The 20,963-nt window shown below is 32.5% G+C and overlaps 1 protein-coding gene across 5 annotated transcripts in view; it reads right to left on the bottom strand.

The window, feature by feature from the left end:
- LOC127833333 (uncharacterized) overlaps positions 1 to 20,963 on the bottom strand; it is a 333,207-nt gene that overhangs the window by 270,211 nt on the left and 42,033 nt on the right. For 3 of the 5 annotated variants that reach the window (XM_052358509.1, XM_052358510.1, XM_052358508.1), the window contains 4 exons: positions 10,941 to 11,038; positions 8,883 to 9,274; positions 8,239 to 8,295; positions 3,134 to 7,942 (listed from right to left, as the gene is read on the bottom strand). In XM_052358509.1, coding sequence (XP_052214469.1) covers positions 7,623 to 7,942; positions 8,239 to 8,295; positions 8,883 to 9,274; positions 10,941 to 11,038 — 867 coding nt within the window. In that variant the 3' untranslated portion in view covers positions 3,134 to 7,622. Of the gene's footprint in view, positions 1 to 3,133; positions 7,943 to 8,238; positions 8,296 to 8,882; positions 9,275 to 10,940; positions 11,039 to 20,963 lie in introns of those variants that run through there. The other 2 variants (XR_008027364.1, XR_008027363.1) reach the window with 2 other exon arrangements.

Below are 20,963 nucleotides of genomic sequence, written 5' to 3'. Positions count from 1 at the left end.
TGATAATCTGCGTCTTACAAAAGTTTAAAATAAGCGCAAATTATTCGGTATTGATTTCAAGAAATAAGCGAAGGTCGTATAGTTAAAATATTTTATGACACTTCGCGTTACCTTAATTGACACATCACCTTAGTTTACATGATACACTGGATGTGTTTTCACTTTGACATTTGGCTACTTAACATTGTGTGACTACACCTTCCCATCAATGCGTATTCGAATAAACTCGTTAAATACATGACCCAATTGATACACTGCATTTGCTACTTTAGAAATGACGTCAATAGGTTGGCGCGACAGTTTACAAGACAGATACAAGGATATGCCCCTCGTTGACAATTAAACCGAAACTAAAACATAATTTTGTTACAATATAGGTTTATCTAAGAAAAATGGGGCGTGGCCATTTTTCTCAGTTTGATCAAAGGAGATCTATTTTATACCGCCATTAAGCTTACATCCTTTATGTAGCAGAGAGCTGGAGAGAGAACCACTGTCACCATCATAAAGAAAAAATACAGAACCATCTCGTTTGCAAGACCAATTTATCAGTTCCATTTTACGAGGTGAACATTCATAACTTTATCAAATGTTTTGATCATTAATGCATTAGGTAATCTTATCTGATAGCTTAATTTATATAGACAAAACTTGGTATTTCCAACAGATTGCATCTCTTGCTCGTTTACAATAGTTGAGTATCCGTTTCTTGTGAGGTGTACATTTACGACTTTATCAGATGTTTCGATGATTTATAAACTTCGTTACTTTGTCTGCTCAGTGATTCACATATGACCCGATGACAGCAGATGAGACTGGGAATAAGTTTATTTTGGTATTTATTTACTTCGCGTATTTTGTTACAGTGTAGTAATTTTTCAAAATTAGCATTTATTACCAAATATTTGTTTTTTTCTTTATGTAGCTCCCATTTGTGCATGCTTAAATGCGAGTGTTTAAAACGTCGCATACTGATATTTTATTCTTGCTTTTCAATTATTTAATTACATGTTAGCAATCACACACAAATTTAAATTGTTTGCTTGGTTTTGTAGTTGTGTTCTTGCCTTGCAGTTGTAAAGTCGATTAAAAATAAATATTTGAATGACAGCGTGATTAAAAATGTTGCATGCAAGTAACGTGTCCATGGAAAACCGTGCAGCGCACGGAGCCGGAGTTTCTATCAGAGTGATCACCAAGAAGAATAAATTTCTGAGTGGTAACTTAGTGTTTTTTTATCACCCGCCCTAGATGAAGTGAATATGTTTTAGCGTTTTCCGTCCGGAACACTTGTGTCAGGAGCTACGTCTCGAAACTGCTTCGGCCTCTTTCATTGATATTTGGTATTAGTGTATATATAGGTTATGCCGTTGCAATCCGTTTGCAAATAACAAAGTAATTGAAGTTTTCGACTGCAAATAAACACAATTTTGTGTCCGGAACCATATTTTGGAACTGCTTGGACCGATTTCATTGACACTTGGTATGTGTGTTTTTATGAATAAGAGAATGTTGCAAGTCAAAATGAGACAAAAACTATTTGTGAATATAGGAGTTATACCCTTTTTATAAACGATTGTGTCTGTATTAGAATGTATCCCCAATAACCTACGAGCGACAGCACTGAAACTTACCACAATTGTTCTAAATCAACTGGGGCTGAATCACATGCAATACACATATCCCTAAAGGCAAGATCAAGGTCACACATTGAGGTCAAAGATCACAAATGTGATGAATAATTAATAAATAAGCCATTGCTTAACTTTTCACTGAACTTTTCATCAAGTGATTATGTAATAACTTTGTACAATTGCTCTCGTTTATCTTGCTGTGTTTCACACGTAAGTCTCGGGTCTCTAGGGTCAAGGTCAATTGCACCTACTGAGGTCAAATGTTACACATTGTGACTAATTCTGCCTTATTTTCTTAGCATTCTTTATTCCTTTAAAATATTTTGTCAAAGGCCTTTGCTTTGATAGATTAAATTATAGTTTGATGGTGGATACAACCACGGATGGCTGAATGAGAAATAACAATTGTCCGTACATACTATCGTTTACATTTGTGCAAGTGTCAGTGAACCGTTATTTTAGTGTATCAATTAATGATTTTATAAGAAGTTGTGTACAAAGATCCACGTAGCGAGCCTGGAAAGTGCGTCCATCCGTTAACAAAATTTCTTTGGCGGTGGATATCAATTCAACGAATTTGCTTGTTTGTTATCATTGTATGGATAATTGGCGTAAGAGATATCAGCATGCTAGTATACTTTACTAGGTCTAAAAGGGGAATAAAAATATTTTTTGTAAACGATATTGTTATTTGCGTTGCTCATATCAATTATAATCACCGCTTAACATATTCGTGAGACATTGAGTGCGACAGTGCGCCTTTCTTAGGAGACTTCAAGCGAAACTGTATGAATTCAGCGTCTTAATAAACATTCTTAACGCAGCATAAAATAGCCTTATTTTATAAAGATACTTTATATATTATGACTGTCTGTATGCCCTTGTATTTACTTGTTGGGTGTCATCGCAGACTGACGCTTGGTACAAGTTAACGTAAAATAACTTGGTACAAGTTAACGTAAAATACCAGTTTTAAGAGTGTTGATTTGATTGTAAATGATTAGTAAGGGTATTTGGTTCGATTCTGTAATTCGAGTTGTAAAATGACTTTTTGACAAAAACGAATTGTGAAACAAAATTCTGAAAATGTAGTTTTATTTTCCCCTTTTCAGTAATGCAATTCAGGATAAAAATATTAGCCTTATTAATGTTTAAGAACGACTTAATACACTATTACATGGTATTAAATGTCAGTGACAATGCTAGTTAATTTGTTTTGTTTGTTTGAATGAATGTGTGTTTTAAAGTCAAATTGTTTTTAAAATGCATATGCTGGTGTGTTTTAATTACAAGTAATGTCCTAAATATAAATACAGCACGGTTGTACTATGTATGTGTTCTGAGAGTATGTAATTAGTCCAAAGACCGTTTGGTATAAACACGTTTAGTTTGTATTGCCTCAAACAAATCTTTTTTACACACGCATGTACATACAGTAGGACTATAAATATTAATGTTGAATAGCCGTCACCCGATTTGTATTAAGTTGAACACACAAATTACTGCTATATATTTATTTAAAAACACTCGCACATTTTTTACAATAAACAGAATAGGAAAAGCATGTACTACAGTCTCTTTAACCAGGTCCAATGAACTTAAATAAAGCTGTTTGTTTGAATCCATTAAATTCCACACATAATTGCTTCAAACAAAACTCACAGCGTATTATATTGACAATATATACTCTAAAAAGTTTGCAAAGCTGTACAATTAAAAACGTCACGATAATAATACTAAAAATGTTTCAATAGAAGAAGTATGAAGGTGTTTGAGTATTTATTATACTCTATGTTTCGAAAAATAATTTCCACACCACAAACATTCATAGTAAATATTTCGGTGTTTCAATTTACAATTACATCAACAAAAACCCGCAATGTCGAAATTTTGAGAATTTTGTTTTGTTTAAAGAGTATTAAATTAAGTTGAAATCTTTGAACATCATATGGGTGAATCAGTTCTATTTTCATGTCAATTATGATATATAATAAACACTCAACAAAATGTATATACACACAAAGGCATTATATTTGTACAAATCGTCGCATACACCGTTTAACAATTTAACAATGTAATCATTGTATACTTAACACTTAAAATCTTTATCTTTACTGTTGTAAATTTGTTTCAGAAACAAATAATAAAGGTGTTACACTAAAGCATTATACAATAGAATTATAAATTAATCATTTTATTTAATTAATTATTGTAATCAACTTTTTGACCGAAAGTATTTTTTCATTAAACTCTTAAATTTTGGTCAATCACTACTTTGTCTCTTAAGAAAAAAGGGTATATATGAAAAACAAAAACGATCAAAATGTAACACAAATGTACACCTAGATATGCGATAAAAAGATATTAACATGTCAGCTCGTAAAACTAAACAAATATCACGACAAACGAACTTCGCATACTTCATATTTACAATATTTACAATATGTACAAGATTTATAGTATCTCCAAATATATGGAGAAACTGTTATTTTATTTGTTGCGTGTTTTCTAGTGTATATTGTCGACTCTTATAGATAACGTACAATTATAGGTATGATGTACTACATTTGAAACGATTACACAAGAACATAACATTATTCAAGAAATGAATATATGCCTTATTGTTAATTTTTTTTTGGCAGTTTGTATTACCATACGTGACAATATTATTTATGAAAACACGCCGTTCGTTATTTTTGCGAAACAAAACATCAATCGCTAAAAGTACTAAAGTTTGTTCAATGCTACATTTGTCTCTGAAAAAAGATAAAGTAAATATGCAAACAAAAAAGTACAAAATGTATCACACATGTATACTTAGATATTCGATAAAGGAATCATTAAATGTCCAAATCGTACAACTAAAAACATATCGCCACATACGCATCTCGCATACTTACAGAATTTATAGTATTTATAATATGTACAGTATTTACACAAGTATACATTGTGGAAAAAATGTTGTTACATTTGGTGCTTGTTTGGTATTATATTTTGTCGGCCTTAATTTATAGGTAACGTAATATGCTCGGTCTGATATACTAGATTTGAAATTACGCGTCAAATTATAACATTATTCAAGAAATTAATATATCGATTTTAGTTAAAAGTATGTTGACATTTTGTATCTCACGCTACCATGCGTGATGATATTATTTATGAACAAACGCCGATGGTATTTTTTTAGAATTAAAAACAATCGCTAATCGCACGGGTATCTGTACACAAACTAGAAAACGAAAGTTAGTTTGCTAAAAAAATAAAATAAATATTAACACGTATAAAACCACTTGACCTGATTTGAAAAAAAAATGTTGTGAACCACTATAAGATGTTAATACTAAGTATTAATGCTGATTGCATTGGTGTCTAAGACAAAAAGATTGTCGTTTTTCTTATTGTATCTTTGTTAAATTGAGTAAAAAAGACGTTAAGGAGGCCAAACGCCAAACGTAATCAAAGTAAGCGCACAGTGTTTACACAGTAAATATTTGATGATTATCGAACGTTATAATACGTTGCATTACAACAAGACATATCTGTAATAGTAAATATTGGATCATTATACTTCATATATCATACATTTAACGAAGACATTATTTGACAAATAACTATCAAAATTATATCTGTATATAAATGTGTATACTTACGATCAATTGAAATTAATATAAGAAGGTATAACATGTAGTAAAACTTCTACAGATAAAAAATATAACATTATGACAATACTTTGTACTACCCCAAAGTAACACAATTGATTTTATCGAGACACATGCTTATGATATTGGTATACATAACAATTTATACATGCATGAACGTCATTTAATTAAACTTGATAGCAAAATAATGCGTTTTTTTATATTTAACGGTCTTATAGTTAGCTGTACTTGTTGCATATATTTCACTTATAGCTCACGCATGTTGAAATACAAATGAATACCATTAAGCCATTGTTTTCTACCTGTACGAAAAAAATTATGTTGGCAGTCATGATACTTTGGTCACAGTACATGTTTAATTAAAACGGATATTCTGACATGGCGTATGTAAACAATCAAATACACAATACAAAATGCATTGCGATAACAACGTTTGATATTGATTTACAAGAATTCTTTAAGTCCTATACAGACTACATATGAACGTAAAACTATCGATGGTCAAAAGCATATGTAAAATGCTATTTAAGCATAGAGCAGTTATAACTTCGGTGAGTAAATCTGACACAATAGCTGTGATTCAAATTATCAAAACATTTATTAAACGGAAAATATGATTGTCATATAGCCTGCATGGGAAAGATAACAATGACAATGTATATAATGACATTTAAATGCAAATTTTACAGTTAAGTTATAAAGAGAGTTTATCTTATACCTAAATCAATACGGCAACAGTTTTACTATCCCTTAGGATATATTATTTATATATGTAACACATAGTTTGTTAAAGGTAATTTGATACAAGTGTGCATGTTACATCTGTGTCCGTAATAAAACTGTATATACTAACATCTTAATTCTAACTACATCCTTCACTCTTAAACAAACTGAAATTTATCTTTTTATGTATTACTGATACACTTTATTTTGCCTCGGGAAAAGATTTGGGCCATCGACCACTTTCTACATGCAAATGTATTTGAAGATCATTTTTTAGTTTGAAAAACGTGTTCAAAATTTCTTAGAAGTACAGAAATCAAAATTATGCAAACATTAAAAAAGTGTTGTATATGTACATATTAACCATATTACCAGATTGTGTTTGGCAGCCTTCAAATCAATGAAATCATTTGAAAACACGTTATAAAACAACATGCTTGGCTTTATATACAATAAAACATATCTGAATTTCCTGATATCTGCGATGAAAATAATAAACAACATGATAACTGTCGCGAGGCCAGTTTTAACCGTAAATACATGTTTTTAATAAATTGTGTACAGGACCACAGTAGCATGTAAAGCACGAAATATGTAACTTAAGGTCAAGTATTTTAAGAGACGAAATATAATATAAAGCCATTTTGCTTTAAATCAATCTATACTGACGTGCATCGTTATTGGTAGATTGACATTTGCTTTCATAATAGGATGAATATAGCCCAATCCTTGAAAAACTTATATAATGACCATTGGGATGTTGGCGGTTTTAGTAACATGTGCTTGATATTAAGTCATAATTGTAATATTGTAGGATTGTGGTTTCAGAGAGTTTTTGCAATTCTCGTTTTTGAGAGAAACATGAGATAAATATGCTTCGTAATGAAGAACTGAACAAATTCTGTTGTAAAAACAAAAGCTGTGTTTTTGAAACACAATGCCCCCTACTGCGCTTTGAAGTCATATATTTGACCTTTGACCTTGAAGGATGCAATCGACCTTTCAGCAATCAAAATGTGCAGCTCCATTAGATACACATGCATGCCAAATATCAAGTTGCTAATTTCAGTATTGCAAAATTTGTCCTTTGATCTTGACCTTTGACCTGGAAGGATGACCTTGACATTCAACCTCTCAAAATGTGCAGCTCCATGAGATACACATGCATGCCAAATATCAAGTAGCTATCTTTAATATTGCAAAAGGTATGACCAACCTTAAAGTTTTGGACAGACATGCACACACATACAATGACAGAAAGACAGACAGGCAAAAAAATATACCCCCGATCCTTGATCTGGGGGCATAAAATAAGTGTAAATAACGGATAAAAACAACATACAATTCTAACAATTTGTAGAATTACATGTCTTTAAAATGTAAAATATATGTTAGGTATTGCATAAGATGCTTCTTTTGCTAACCATTGAACGTATGCCAATAGTTCTCTCTCAATAACACCTGAATTTGCCCTTAAATTATTTTTTAATGGATAACAAAGATGTGTCCATTAAAAAAGCATGTTCTAATAAGTAGGTATTGGTAAATAGTAATTTTATTTTATAATTATAAATTTGCCTTATTACGAACATCTTTGTTGTAAAAACTACAATTGACAAATTTTTAGGAAAACATATGTAGCGTTTCCAACATAAAAGCTTCGAGCAGTGCACATATATTTACATTCTCTGAGTGCACACCCCTTGTTGCGATAAATTATATTTGCATTTGTTTCATATATTGTAATTTTAAATACCTTGGACCAGTCATGATACATAGGTTCATACACTAGTACATATTTGCTATTACTGATATCTCTATAGATAATGTATAAAAATCCTTCCCCATGGTTGACCCCTCTATCGAGTGCAAAAGTAGGAAGTGTAGGCCTTGGTGGAATTGGTTGGCATCCCCGTCTTCGGGTTTCTACCAACGAACACAAATAAAAGAAATGTTCATAGTTAATAATTAAATATGCGTGCTATTGACCATTACTTTTCAGATGTTTAAATAGTATTATGTATACTTAACTAAAACGAAACATGAATTGAAGTTAACAGGCGAATATTATTGGTTTATTTAACCGCATTCAATATGGTGATATATATTTCGGCGAGTTCAAAGCTTAAATACCATATAGTTAATGTTATTACTGTTGTATTATGTTAACAAATATTTCGATATGACAAGTGAACAACGCGTGAAAATATTCAAGAACTTACCACGTCTTACTCGAAGTGAAACTATTCCCAGGTCGAAAAAGTTGGACTTGAACATTCCTGCATTATAATAATAATAGTTCAACCGTTAAGGAGTCATACATGTAAATAATTCTGTAAGTGTCGATCATATTTTGATCACATAGAAAATGTTATTGTGTGGAAATAACGTCTAGTAAATGAACTCAAGAAATACTTATTCTTAGAACTTTAAGGTTTCTCTAGACCGTACAAATCGCTTAATATATAAGAGTAACTCGCATCGTTCAAGCATTTCCGTAACATTGATTTTGACAAAGTTCATAATATCATTAAGATATGCGTCTATTTTAATTTTTTGATTTGAAACATTCATATAAAGTCTAGAAATACTTTTTGAACCATACGATAATTCCCCAAACCCATTATCATGCCGGGTTACATAAACCGTTGCTTGTAGCTTAACATTCATGTGTCAATGCGTCGAGCAAAATATAGACAAGCAAGTTTTTTTTAAGTCGTCATTATCATCATTTTATAGCCATTTAACTGTAAATAAGAAAGCCATGATCAATAATTTGTAAGAAAACAAAACATTTTCTTCGATGAAAAACTTAAATAAATTCATTTACGTTGTTATTGTTGTTGGACAACTAAAACATATTTACCATTGAACATCTGCCTTGAAAGGTCTGGTTTACCGAAGTGCTCATACCACTTTTCAAAGAACTGAATAAGTTGACACCTATCATTGTCTGCAAGACGGTGTCGTATGTCTTCGATAAACCGTATAGCCTGTTGAAATTCGACCGAAGGGAGATTGTTGAAGAATCGTTCAAAAATGTCCCTGCAACGCTCGTACAAATGACTCCTCACCGGTATCTCGTTCATTTGTATGTAAACGTCGTAACAGGCGTCGCAAAACCTGTCAACCAAACTTTGTGCCCGGCAACACGATGCATATATTTTTCGAATCTGTTGTTTTGCTGCCCAGGTCAGTGCTACGCAATTAATTTGCTCGCTTGATGACAACTTCGACAGAGCCATTGTCTTTAGTTTCCTGAAATTAAATTCAAAATGGTTCAATTGTTCAGTTTATACAAATGGTTATCATATGCTAGCATTTGTGCTCTACACGGTCGAACAAATATACAACATACGACACAATAGAACTAGAATGATAAATGACGTCTTAACGCAGGAGATTTTATATACACAAGGAGCCGTATATAAAGTAGTTGTAATGAGATAAAAGAACTTTAGTTACAGCAACTTTCAATATATTTTTAATATCGGTTGAACAGGTTTACCAAATTCAAATGGTCACAAAAACTATGCAGACAAAATAATCGTGCTTTCCGCCGAAATATTCTTGAACTACTGCCAATTGGCATCGACAATGGTTTAAGTATATCGTTGTGAATCAAACCGGTATCGAAGGTCTGTTTAAAATGAATCCACAATTAACAAAATATTTAAAGCAAACATATTTCCATTTTTGCTCCAACCTCAAGTGTTAATATTAAATTTCAGATTTCAGTAAGTACTCACTATCGTATTAGTATCTGTTATAAGAATTTGTATTGAATTTAAGTAAGTATTCACTAATTAACCAGTACCATGTATAATATAAATGTTGATTTTCAGACTCAATCAAGTCTTCACTATTTGACCAGTATCATATATAAGTATAGCTGTTTAATTTCATACTTCAGTTAGTCTTCACTATATAACCAGTAGTATGTATTTTATAAACGTATACATGTTGAATTACATACTTTAATAAGTCTTCACTATTTAACCAAAATTACATGTAATTATAGGTGTTGCGTTTCAATTGGAAAACATATTTTTTAGTGCTGACATTTTTTGTTCAAAGACCATATCAATAAGTAAGAATTACCACCAACTACAGCCGTTGTTCATCGGTGTTTTTTGTGTGAAAATTATTGACGATAACGAGACAAAAGATATATAACATGTTTGTAATGGCCAGTCTTGCAGACTGAAAAGGTACATTCAACACAAACTGGTAAGACGAGACTATGCAGTTAGTATTACATAATTTTTCTCATTAATTTTGTAGTAATGAAATATGTTCATAAAGGTTTAGATATTATCGTTGAATTGTATTTTAGAATGTGTATAGTCTCTTATAACTCAATTATGAGTAGCATTTATGTACTGTGTTTTTAAGTTAGTTTGTATATGTTTTACTATGTACATGATGATGCGACTTTAATAAACTATCTTATCGAATCTTAGCACAATTTACTCGACTCGCTGTATGGCCTATTTTAACGCTGTAGTTATGATAACTTAAATAATCAAATTAAAGTATCCAAACCACTTAACTTTCCCCGGATATATGAAGAGACATATTGTTGAAACATTATACCATGCAAATCAAATGTTGTTTTATGCCGAATCCTATGTCTATTCATTGGCTTTGAATGTTGCTTTACAGTTATATTGCGATTTGATGTTATTACACTTATACATAATGAGGTGTTAAACTTATTCAAGTAATTGTTTACTTAAACAAATTACGCTAAGATCAGTAAAAACAGTACACACGTTCTTTTTTCCTGAAGGATGTCTCGTTTCTACTAACAGTGATTTGGAAATTGAATCGGTGACTATTTCTTGATTGACGCAATAGCTGTTCACAAGTGAACAATAATAATACCAAAACATTACTTAATTATAAAACAAAATTATCTCACCTAAACTTAAGGAGGCAGTCATCAGTTTCTCTTGAAAACCCCCAGCCAACAACCACTGGTCTGCAAAACACCCTCAAAACGAGGCCCCCAGTCACAACCTGAAAATAGATTCACACAATATTCAGTGCAGCTCATCAACAGCTTGAAAATAAAACACAAAAACAATGCAGACAATGCTCTTTAAATTGATATCTGGGGTAAAATAGACATTTTCGGGGGTCTCGAAACTTGGCCGTAAACAAACCCATTTTTGACAAACCCTGCAATCACATTTATCTTTCCGGGTAAGATTACGCACACTGTCAACAAGATGATTTGCACTATCACAGCAAATACTTTCAAATTGAGCCAAACATAAGCCTTCATTGACATTAAACTTTTTTGCACTGCTAACTTATTCAAACCCACTGTTGAAATCTGTCAAATGTCGGCTGCTTAAAGCAGGAAGTACATGTGTTTTCTTATCACTGAGCATGTCCAGAATGTTGACATAAATCCAGGTCACTTTGTTGCGAATTACTGAAAGCAAGTGAAATAACTAGAATATTGAGCATTTATACTTACATTTCAGCTTCTGGAGTCACAAAACATTTTTTTTAAGGCCATACACCTTAAATTAAGGAAATTGACCGGGGCCATTGCGCAAATAGGGCTAAACAACTGTAGACTGCCTCCTTAGTTTTATTTAAGTTTGAAGTGCATATTCTAATATATACTGCTTTAAGATTAAAACAAATGTATATAGAAAAAAATGTATTTCAATTCGTGCATTTCATTGTTACAATTGTGGTAGAAGTCAGTAAAAGCAACATAAAAACCGAATTTTAATATTGACAAGTGCGAGTTTTCGGCTATAACAAATATTCAATTAATGATATTATGATATAGGAAATAAATAATGTAAACACACCCGATGATTAAATCCCAGAACGATGATAAATAAATACTTATATATTAGTGGATACTGCGCCAGAAACATAAAACACCGATTGCACCGTTCTTTCTGAGTATAATTATTATTAAATGCAAACTGTACGCTTCGGTGCTATTTAAGTTGGCTGGATCCCCTAAGAATCGGAATAAAAATAGTTGGTGGATGATCTCATGAAAACAAGCAACGTAAACATTTAAACAGCTCAACTCACGACATGCAATGCGTGGTTATAGATCAGAGATTAAGTGAAATGTGTCTGTCAATACACGTCAACACGATTAAAGATTAACGAACTTAAATAAGTCAAGCACCTACCGCATTCTAGTTAGTGGGTTCAAGTTGCGATATTTAAACTAGACGTATACATAAATAACACTAGTATTTCTAGGGTTTTCAACACTCGTTTAAATCTTTCAGTATCTAATTTGAACAATTAACATCTAGCAAAATTGTAAATAAAATGATCATTGTTGCCGTAATCTAGTATTAAATGATCACGGAATATTTATTATACTACGTCGCGCTTCCGATGCTTCCCGAAGCCAATCTCACGATTGCTAGTAAATGTTCGGATATCGTTCTTTAAAATTCAAATATAATATAGAGTGACACACAAATTAAAAACGAGCATTTTGTATATCTTTAAATCTTTTTCGAAATATTTTACGACATATTCTTTTATTTTGAGTTTAATGTAGCGTTAACGGTTTCACGGTTCCCATTATTCAGACATGTTCTTGTCAGTACAAATTGAATGTCCGTTGTTGTATTTAGCGTGCAAAATATATGTTCGTCAAATTGTATTTAAACAGGCACTTTTTATAACAACTGTATTTGGTTCTTAGCCACAAACTACCCGACATTAATGTGTCTAACCGGATTGTTTAAACATTCAGTTTAAATTGCTAGTAATACCATCCAATTGGGGATTGCACTGCAACGTCAAACAACATATAACTGGCAAAAGAAACAGTCTCAAATATTTTCCCTACCTCTACGATACGCGAATTAAAACTGAATGACAGCTGCTGTGTGTATATTTCTAATATTACAGTTAAAACATATTCCTCTTGTAGACTATACACAATAAAATAAATAAACCAAGATAAAGGGCTAGTCGACTCGGCTGAACATAATCTTCAATGCAGCGCATTTAACGCAGTGTTTATGGGTCAAAGATAACATAAAGATTTGTCTCGTGCTACCCCGTTTGCATATGTTTGTCGGTCGGTAAGTTCGGATTGTCGGGATGTTTTTTCATGGACCTTTTCTTTAAAACACGATAACAAGGGGTCGCTTTATAAGCGGACATGTTTGTGCATGGGTAAATTGGAATGTAGGATATACGCGTCTTTTTATGCAAACGTTTAATGTCAAATGGATATGTAGAATATCAATCGATTTATTCATGATGTCTAGGGAACATTTCGGTTTACTGTTATCCTAAACTGTAGGTGGTTTACCTGGAGCAAGGAAAAATCAAAACGACTATCTAAGTTCAGTGGACACGTTTTTTCCTAAACTGGCTTTGCCCATGTATGGATTGTCTTATCGGGTTAAAAGATCGTGTTAATGAATCATATATGATAGTAGCTAAAAAATATTGAACTTCAAAGCGGTCACAGACTTTAATCCTGATCGGTTACATCAATACTGCCAGGCTTTTCACAATTGCCCACGCCATAATTCACCGGTGAGCGATGTTTGTCAATGTTTGCTCATTTGTTTCCAAATTCGAACGCGTTTACAAAGATATCAGTTTCTTAATTGGTTGTTTCAAGCATACCCTCGTTGCGTTTACTGTGACAGTGAAATACAAGTCACGATTTGTTTCTTTTGCTAACTGTCCTTATGATATTCGGGCGATCAGATACGGAAGTTTTGTTTGTCGCAAATAAGGTTCAATTGTTTCATCCTTTATTGAATTTCCAGTTTCCGATTACGAATATTCAAGCACGATGTAACATCTGTTATGTGCACTTTGTTACTCGAGCTTAGTGTTTGCATAAACAAATATGTGTGCTTTAAATGTTACTCGAGCTTAGTGTTTGCATAAACAAATATGTTTGCTTTAAAGTACTGCCTTTGTCAATTATTGAATGACTTGTTTGAAGGTTCACGAAGTGTTATTATATTCGCATGTTTATCAAAATGTTCGTCTAGAATTTGCAATTTAAGATTTTAACATTTTTCTCACGAAGTATATCAAAATAGGAGCATAGCAATGACATGATCTTAATGCTTTGTGTTTTACGTTGTTAATATTGTTTGTCTGATTGGTGAATACGTTTTTCAACGCATATAGTATATTTAGCAAAGCGTAAGAAATAACAATAAACACTGTTTTCAAAGCGACGTTCCTTTTGACTTTTATATTTTTATCATCTACAATATTTCAGTCTAAGTGAGAACGCGTTCGCTTGGACGATACTCTCGTGTTGGTTATTGCCAATACGAAATGTATTGCATTCCAGATTTTGATCAAATGCCTAACTTAATTGGACATACATTGGTATTCATGCTATCTAACGGTTGTGAAAAATGACGATAGGATGCTGCACTACTTCAAGGTTATATCACATTACAATAGTTCACGAAGATTGCAAACCAGTCAAAAGATTGTGTCCGATCAGTGAAGTTACATGTTATAATGTTTTTCATTGTATTCGTGTTATCTAACGGTCGTGAAAAATGACGATAGGATGCTGCACTACTTCAAGGTTGTATCACATTACAATAGCTCACGAAGATTGCAAACCAGTCAAAAAATATTATGTCCGATCAGTGAAGTTACATGTATTGAAACGGTAATATGATTACATGAACAGCAATATAGCCTGCTTACAAGAATCAAAGAGTCCGCGAATGACATGACTGAAATGCCATAATAAAAATGTTGTTACTATGAATGATTTGTATGAAATGTGTGGAAATCGTAATAACCAACAACCTCTACAATTTCTGTGTTGCATTTCTCCTTCTCAAATCAGAGTTTAAATCATCAATTTCTGTTATATTTCAAAATGTAACATACTACATTATTGCTGTGCATTTTCTATTTAAACGGCTTTTAAGATTGCAATTAGAATTAACTAATCGAATGTCACACACTTTCATTCAAAATTATAAAAAAATATAACTAGAGCTTTGTCACAGACAAGAAATATACCCCCACGTGCCGCATTGCCATAGACTATTTTGCATGCTGTCTTCACAAAACAAGAGACTCTAATTTATGGCGAGTTTTAAGAATTATTATGCCATTATCATTTATAGCCATTTTGACCTTTGAACTCTTGAATTCTTTCACATGACACGCCATCCAATTACTGTGAACAACATTAATGTACAGAGCCAATTTTAAAGCTTACAATGAATGATATAGTTATGATCCAGACAAGATCATTTATTGCGATTTTTGACCTGTGAACTAAAAGTGTGACCTTGACCTTTGAGATATCGACGTAATTTTTTCGCGCGACACACCGTCTAATCATGGTGAACGAAAGAGCCAAATGATATTTTAAAATCTCACAATAAACGACATAGTTATCGCCCGGACAAACTTAGTTATGGCCATTTTCGACCTTTGAACTCAAAGTGTGACCTTGACCATAAAGATAGTGACGTTATTCTTTCGTGCGACACACCGTCTAATGATGTTGAACAAATGTGCTAAATGATTTCAAAGTCTCACAGTGAACGACATAATTATGGCCCGGACAAGCTCATTTATAGCCATTTTCGACCTTTGAACTCAGAGTGTGACCTTGACCTTGGAAATATTGACGTAATTCTTTTGCGCGACACACCGTCTAAAGATGGTGAACAAATGTGCCAAAATGATTTTAAAATCTTAAAATGAATGGCATAGTTATGGCCCGGACAAGCTCATTTATGATAGTTGAACTCAAAGTGTGACCTTGACCTTGGAGATATCGTCGTAATTTTTTCGCGCGACTCACCGTCCAATTATGGTGAACAAATTTGCCAAATGATTTTAAAATCTCACAATAAATAACAAAGTTTTGGCCCGGACAAGCTCATTTATAGCCATTTTCGACCTTTGAACTCAGAGTGTGACCTTGACCTTGGAGATATTGACGTAATTCTTTCACAGAACACACCGTCTAAAGATGGTTAACAAATGTGCCAAAATGATTTTAAAATCTTAAAATGAATGGCATAGTTATGGCCCGGACAAGCTCATTTATGATAGTTGAACTCAAAGTGTGACCTTGACCTTGGAGATATCGTCGTAATTTTTTCGCGCGACTCACCGTCCAATTATGGTGAACAAATTTGCCAAATGATTTTAAAATCTCACAATAAATAACAAAGTTTTGGCCCGGACAAGCATTTGACCTTTGAACTCCAAGTGTGACCTTGACCTTTGAGATATTGACGTACTTTTTTCACACGACACATCGCCCATTATGGTGAACAAATGTACCACGTCATTTTAAACTCTAGCGATAGATGACATAAATATGGGCCGGACAAACTTTCTGTTGAAAACACACTAAGTGACCCCGTGAACTAGTTTTTGACCTGCCATGACCCATATTCAAACTTGACCTAGAGATCATCTACATACAACTTCTGACCAAGTTTGGTGAAGATCGGATGAAATTTCGGGACAGACAGACAGACCGACAGACCGACCGACCGACTGACCGACAATGTGACTCCTATATAGCCCGAATTACCAATGGTAATGGGGTATAATTATTATTCGCACAACACTTTCCTGTGATAACATCGATACATTTGTGAGCTTTTTTTTTGTTCCGATCGATACAATTCATTTTCTAACCCCAAGAGTGCGCAGTTTTTTCAGAAAAAAATATCGCGACCAGTATAATTGTCTTCCTAAATGGAATTCAGCCAGGTTTGCATTAAGACAATATATACAAATGAGGTTTGTAACTATATGGACTGTTGGTTACCATGTGTGGACTAACCATGCATATATGTGTTAACTGTAAACACATTTTAACCGACAAACATGCATATATGTGCTGACAACAAAAGTGCTAGTTGTTGTTCATCATAACAAAATGCATTGGTTCAACAACTGCAATGAAATAAGATTGATTTTTAGTTATTTATAGTAACATAGGTATATACGTTTTTAATGCTTGGTGATAAAAAATGAACACACATCCATATATTTTCCTACATTTCTGCCCAAGTATAACAATGATTAACCTTTAAATATTTATATTTTTGTATTATCTTATATATTTGAAATATAAACAATGTACTGTGCTATCAACGTTCATCGATATTCAATTATGTTTTCCCCGGACAATTTACTGACCTAGTACATAGTCAAAATGCGACGTAGTATTTTAATATATATCAAACACAATAATATCAAAAATAGTAAAAAAACTTATCTGATGTGTATTGGCAAATATGGGTACATTATTATCAAGAATTGTTTCAATAAACAGCGTACCGATGTGCATCAGAATACATTTTGAACGTTTGCGGCAAAATACATTTTTCTTTGCGTCATGCAATATATATTTCATTAAAAATCAACATGTTGTCACAAAACAAACACTCCTAAATGTATTTGTTTTGCATGTTTAACACTTTCTATTGTTATCATTGATGATAAGTCCTACTCACAAATGCATTTAAATCGTTTGTATTCGTCATACTTGCTTTTTCACTCCCTGGTTTAGTGTTTTGTTTTTCATATATGACAAAATACCAATATGAACATTGCTGAAGAAATCATTTTGTGACTTCACAGATCAACATAAATAAGATATTCATTATGATTACACATTTTTAATAACATTTAAAAATGCAACACAATACAATTCAATTTAAGAAAACATCTAACGGTTGCAAGATAAAACTTGGTATGAACTAGGGCATGCGACTGTGGTTTTTAACATAGACGTTGGAATATAATCGATACTTGTGTACTTTTGTGACACTAAGCTCTCTATTTTATTTAAATGATATATTCATCAGCTTTTCATTTGATAACACTATTTGTGAGACTATGCAGAAGTAAGCTTAACGCATGTATAATGCGTCTAGTAGTTCTACATTTATTTCGGTATATTTAACGCTGTTCCGTGATGAATGATCGTTTGCATTACATTTGATTTTCACATTGGGGTTTTCCATCGTTGGGAAACCACTCATTCTTTTCCAGTTTCAGTTTCAGTTTGATAGGACAGGTCGTAAAAAAAGGATCAGTAGCGGTGAAAAACACTAATTTTTACTGATTTGTAACCCAAACAATGTTCTCTTTACTACACAGAATAGTAAAGTACTTATTTTTAAAGGCAATGGGAATAATATTTATAAAATTCATATTGTTTGCTAACACTATTTAGTATGTTACATTGAACTATTCACTTATGGGCATATAAGACGCTAAGTGTTTTGTATTTGATCATTATTAATATTATTGATTTCATTTACACTTCACATCTTTGTAATTGTCAGTTGTAATAAATATATGGATTAAATTTAACGTTACAAAGAGTATGATTGCTTTTTTATGTTTTCTTTCTTTTCTTTCGCTAATATCCAGCTAAAGTGAATCTCAAATTGACACAAATGATCAGCGTTGTGTATTATTCTGTACAGAAATTGTCATGTTGTTTATTGTTGATTAGTTTTTGAAATGTGTATTATCAGCGGATATATCTCAAGTTGATTATATCAGCGGATATATCTTAAGTTGATTATGGAAGTAACAGTGTGGTATCGAATAGGATACTGTGTATAATAAACATTGATCGCTATCAGACTAGGACCTAACACAAGGGTGCAGAAACCTGTCGCATCTTGGTCCCACCCTGAACTATTTTTTCTACACATGTCCTTTTTTGAGTTCATCACATTATTATAACGGAAGTTGTATTTGAAGTTTCAATAAATCCTATCAGAATTCTTGCAATTATCCGTTCTGTGTCGATAATAATTATTAACCGTACAACGTAGTCATATTCAACACAATCGCACTGTAGAATTACAATCAAAGAAATCAAACATAAATCAAGTTTTGTTTCCTGCATATGCTTTAAACAAAAGCAAGACAATTATATTTAAACCAATTCTTACCGGTTGCCAGCTTAAGCATCGGAAAAAGATTCCTCGTTGTCATAGTCAGATTTAAATAAAATAAATTCTGTCCCACACATGTCATTGAATCGATGCGAGGTACCAACACGTTTTTATATGCACTATATTCAATAAGGGTTTTTAAGGGATTTAAAAAGGCATTTCACCTTTAAACACCTATAAACACCTAAACACAGTCTCAAAAGTCACTTTTAGTTTCACTTCAACAACAAACACACCGTATGTTAATATTGACTTGGGGCAAGTTTTCGAATAGAGCAAAATTCTTTAAAACATTATTTTTTAGGAAAAACACAGTGGAAACTCTCAGAACGATAACAATCAGTTATATAATAAAATAATGATGTATCTGTTAGTGTGTACTGTCTCTGACACAGTGAATATTGATTCGAGCTCGCGTTATGAATATCCTGTTTATTTTCCAATGCTTACTATTCGCTTACTGTATGCTGACTCAAGTCTTTTTAATTTGGTTGTATACCCTCCACGTATTGTATCGGTAACACGCTTTAATATGATCTTGCTTTAGCAAGTCACTAATGTTTATCATTTTAACAAAGTACATAGTGTACTTATGTCAAGGTTTATTAGTTGAAGCGTTGTTTCTTTCATTATAATTTAACACCATGTTTTAGTTATGTTAAGTGCAGGGCTTGACTACCTAACTTCAACAATATATCAGCCTCATGTGATAAACGATTGTGATGTTTGCAAGATCATGTCAAGCGTTAATGCTTTAACGAAATAAATGTATTCATTGTTCAATGAGATGTTAGAATAACTAAAGAAATATAAAGCAGTTTATTGTTTTTTTTTTAACTAAACCCGAACGCGCTCTTTATAATATGTTAAATTAATACACGGTACATATATACATGTGCGTTGATAATACGTGTAATATGGTATGCAATTAAAAAACATTTTTTATTGTAGTTCCCAAATACATACAATATCAATAATAACATGATATTTTTTCAAATGTTTAATTATTGATTATACTATACTTATCATATATCTAACGTATCAATGAGCTTTAGAATAAAACTTGTTCCAAATAATGATTTGCTTACCATTTAATGATGTTAAATTAACAATATTATATTATCATAATTGCAATACCATCCAAGTCAAACTAATACTCTAACTATAAATATTTGAACAATCTAAATTTTTGAAAATAATACACATGCAACATACATAAGGTAAGTTTAAGGTTTATACATTAAACATAAGAGTCTATCCTAAAAAAAGTTCCATATCACGCTCTGGCCTGGCAGCCGATGTCGGTGAAAAATACTATTCAAAAGTATATGAGCGGAGATTTAGGCTTAAATTTCAGTGAAATGAAAAATATTGAACGTTTCTTAATTATTCGCATTCTTAGGTGTTTATAAGCTGATTAACAAGGTTGAGATCACAGAATTGTATCTATTATACTTCGCTATATATATTTAAGCGTTTGTGTAGTTTTTTTATTATTTTAAGATCGGATTCTTAATTTATATCTGACCATAAATTTCGGAAAAGACTATGAAGGGTACATGATTTGCTACACAATACGATTCAAACAGCTCACCCAAAAAAGGCAAGTTTGCATCAGACGAAGAAGTCTATGAGGCTTTAGTAAACTAGACATTTGTTTCGAAATTCGCCAAATTATGTTATTATGTTTTCAATAAAACAACTATTCGGATAGAAGTCGACATATCATGTTTCTGCATATCTTGTTGCATTGCGAATACGCGTTTTCTCGCTCTTGCAGGCTTACGATACATCTGGCGACATGCAAACTCGGCGAACAACTGGGGACTGCAGGGATCTATAAAGCGACGATGGTCTCTCTAGTTAACAGTCATACACCGATCTTAGCGTAAAAGTTGCGCTCTGTATTCGTATCGAATGCCAATAATGTAGACAGCGTTGTCATTATTGCGACGTAACAGACGACGTTATGAAAGTGAGACTGCAGC

Source organism: Dreissena polymorpha, chromosome 6 (assembly GCF_020536995.1).
Source record: "Dreissena polymorpha isolate Duluth1 chromosome 6, UMN_Dpol_1.0, whole genome shotgun sequence".
NCBI lineage: Eukaryota > Metazoa > Mollusca > Bivalvia > Myida > Dreissenidae > Dreissena > Dreissena polymorpha.
Note: the sequence above shows the minus strand (reverse complement) of the source record. Positions and strands in the feature narration are given on the sequence as shown.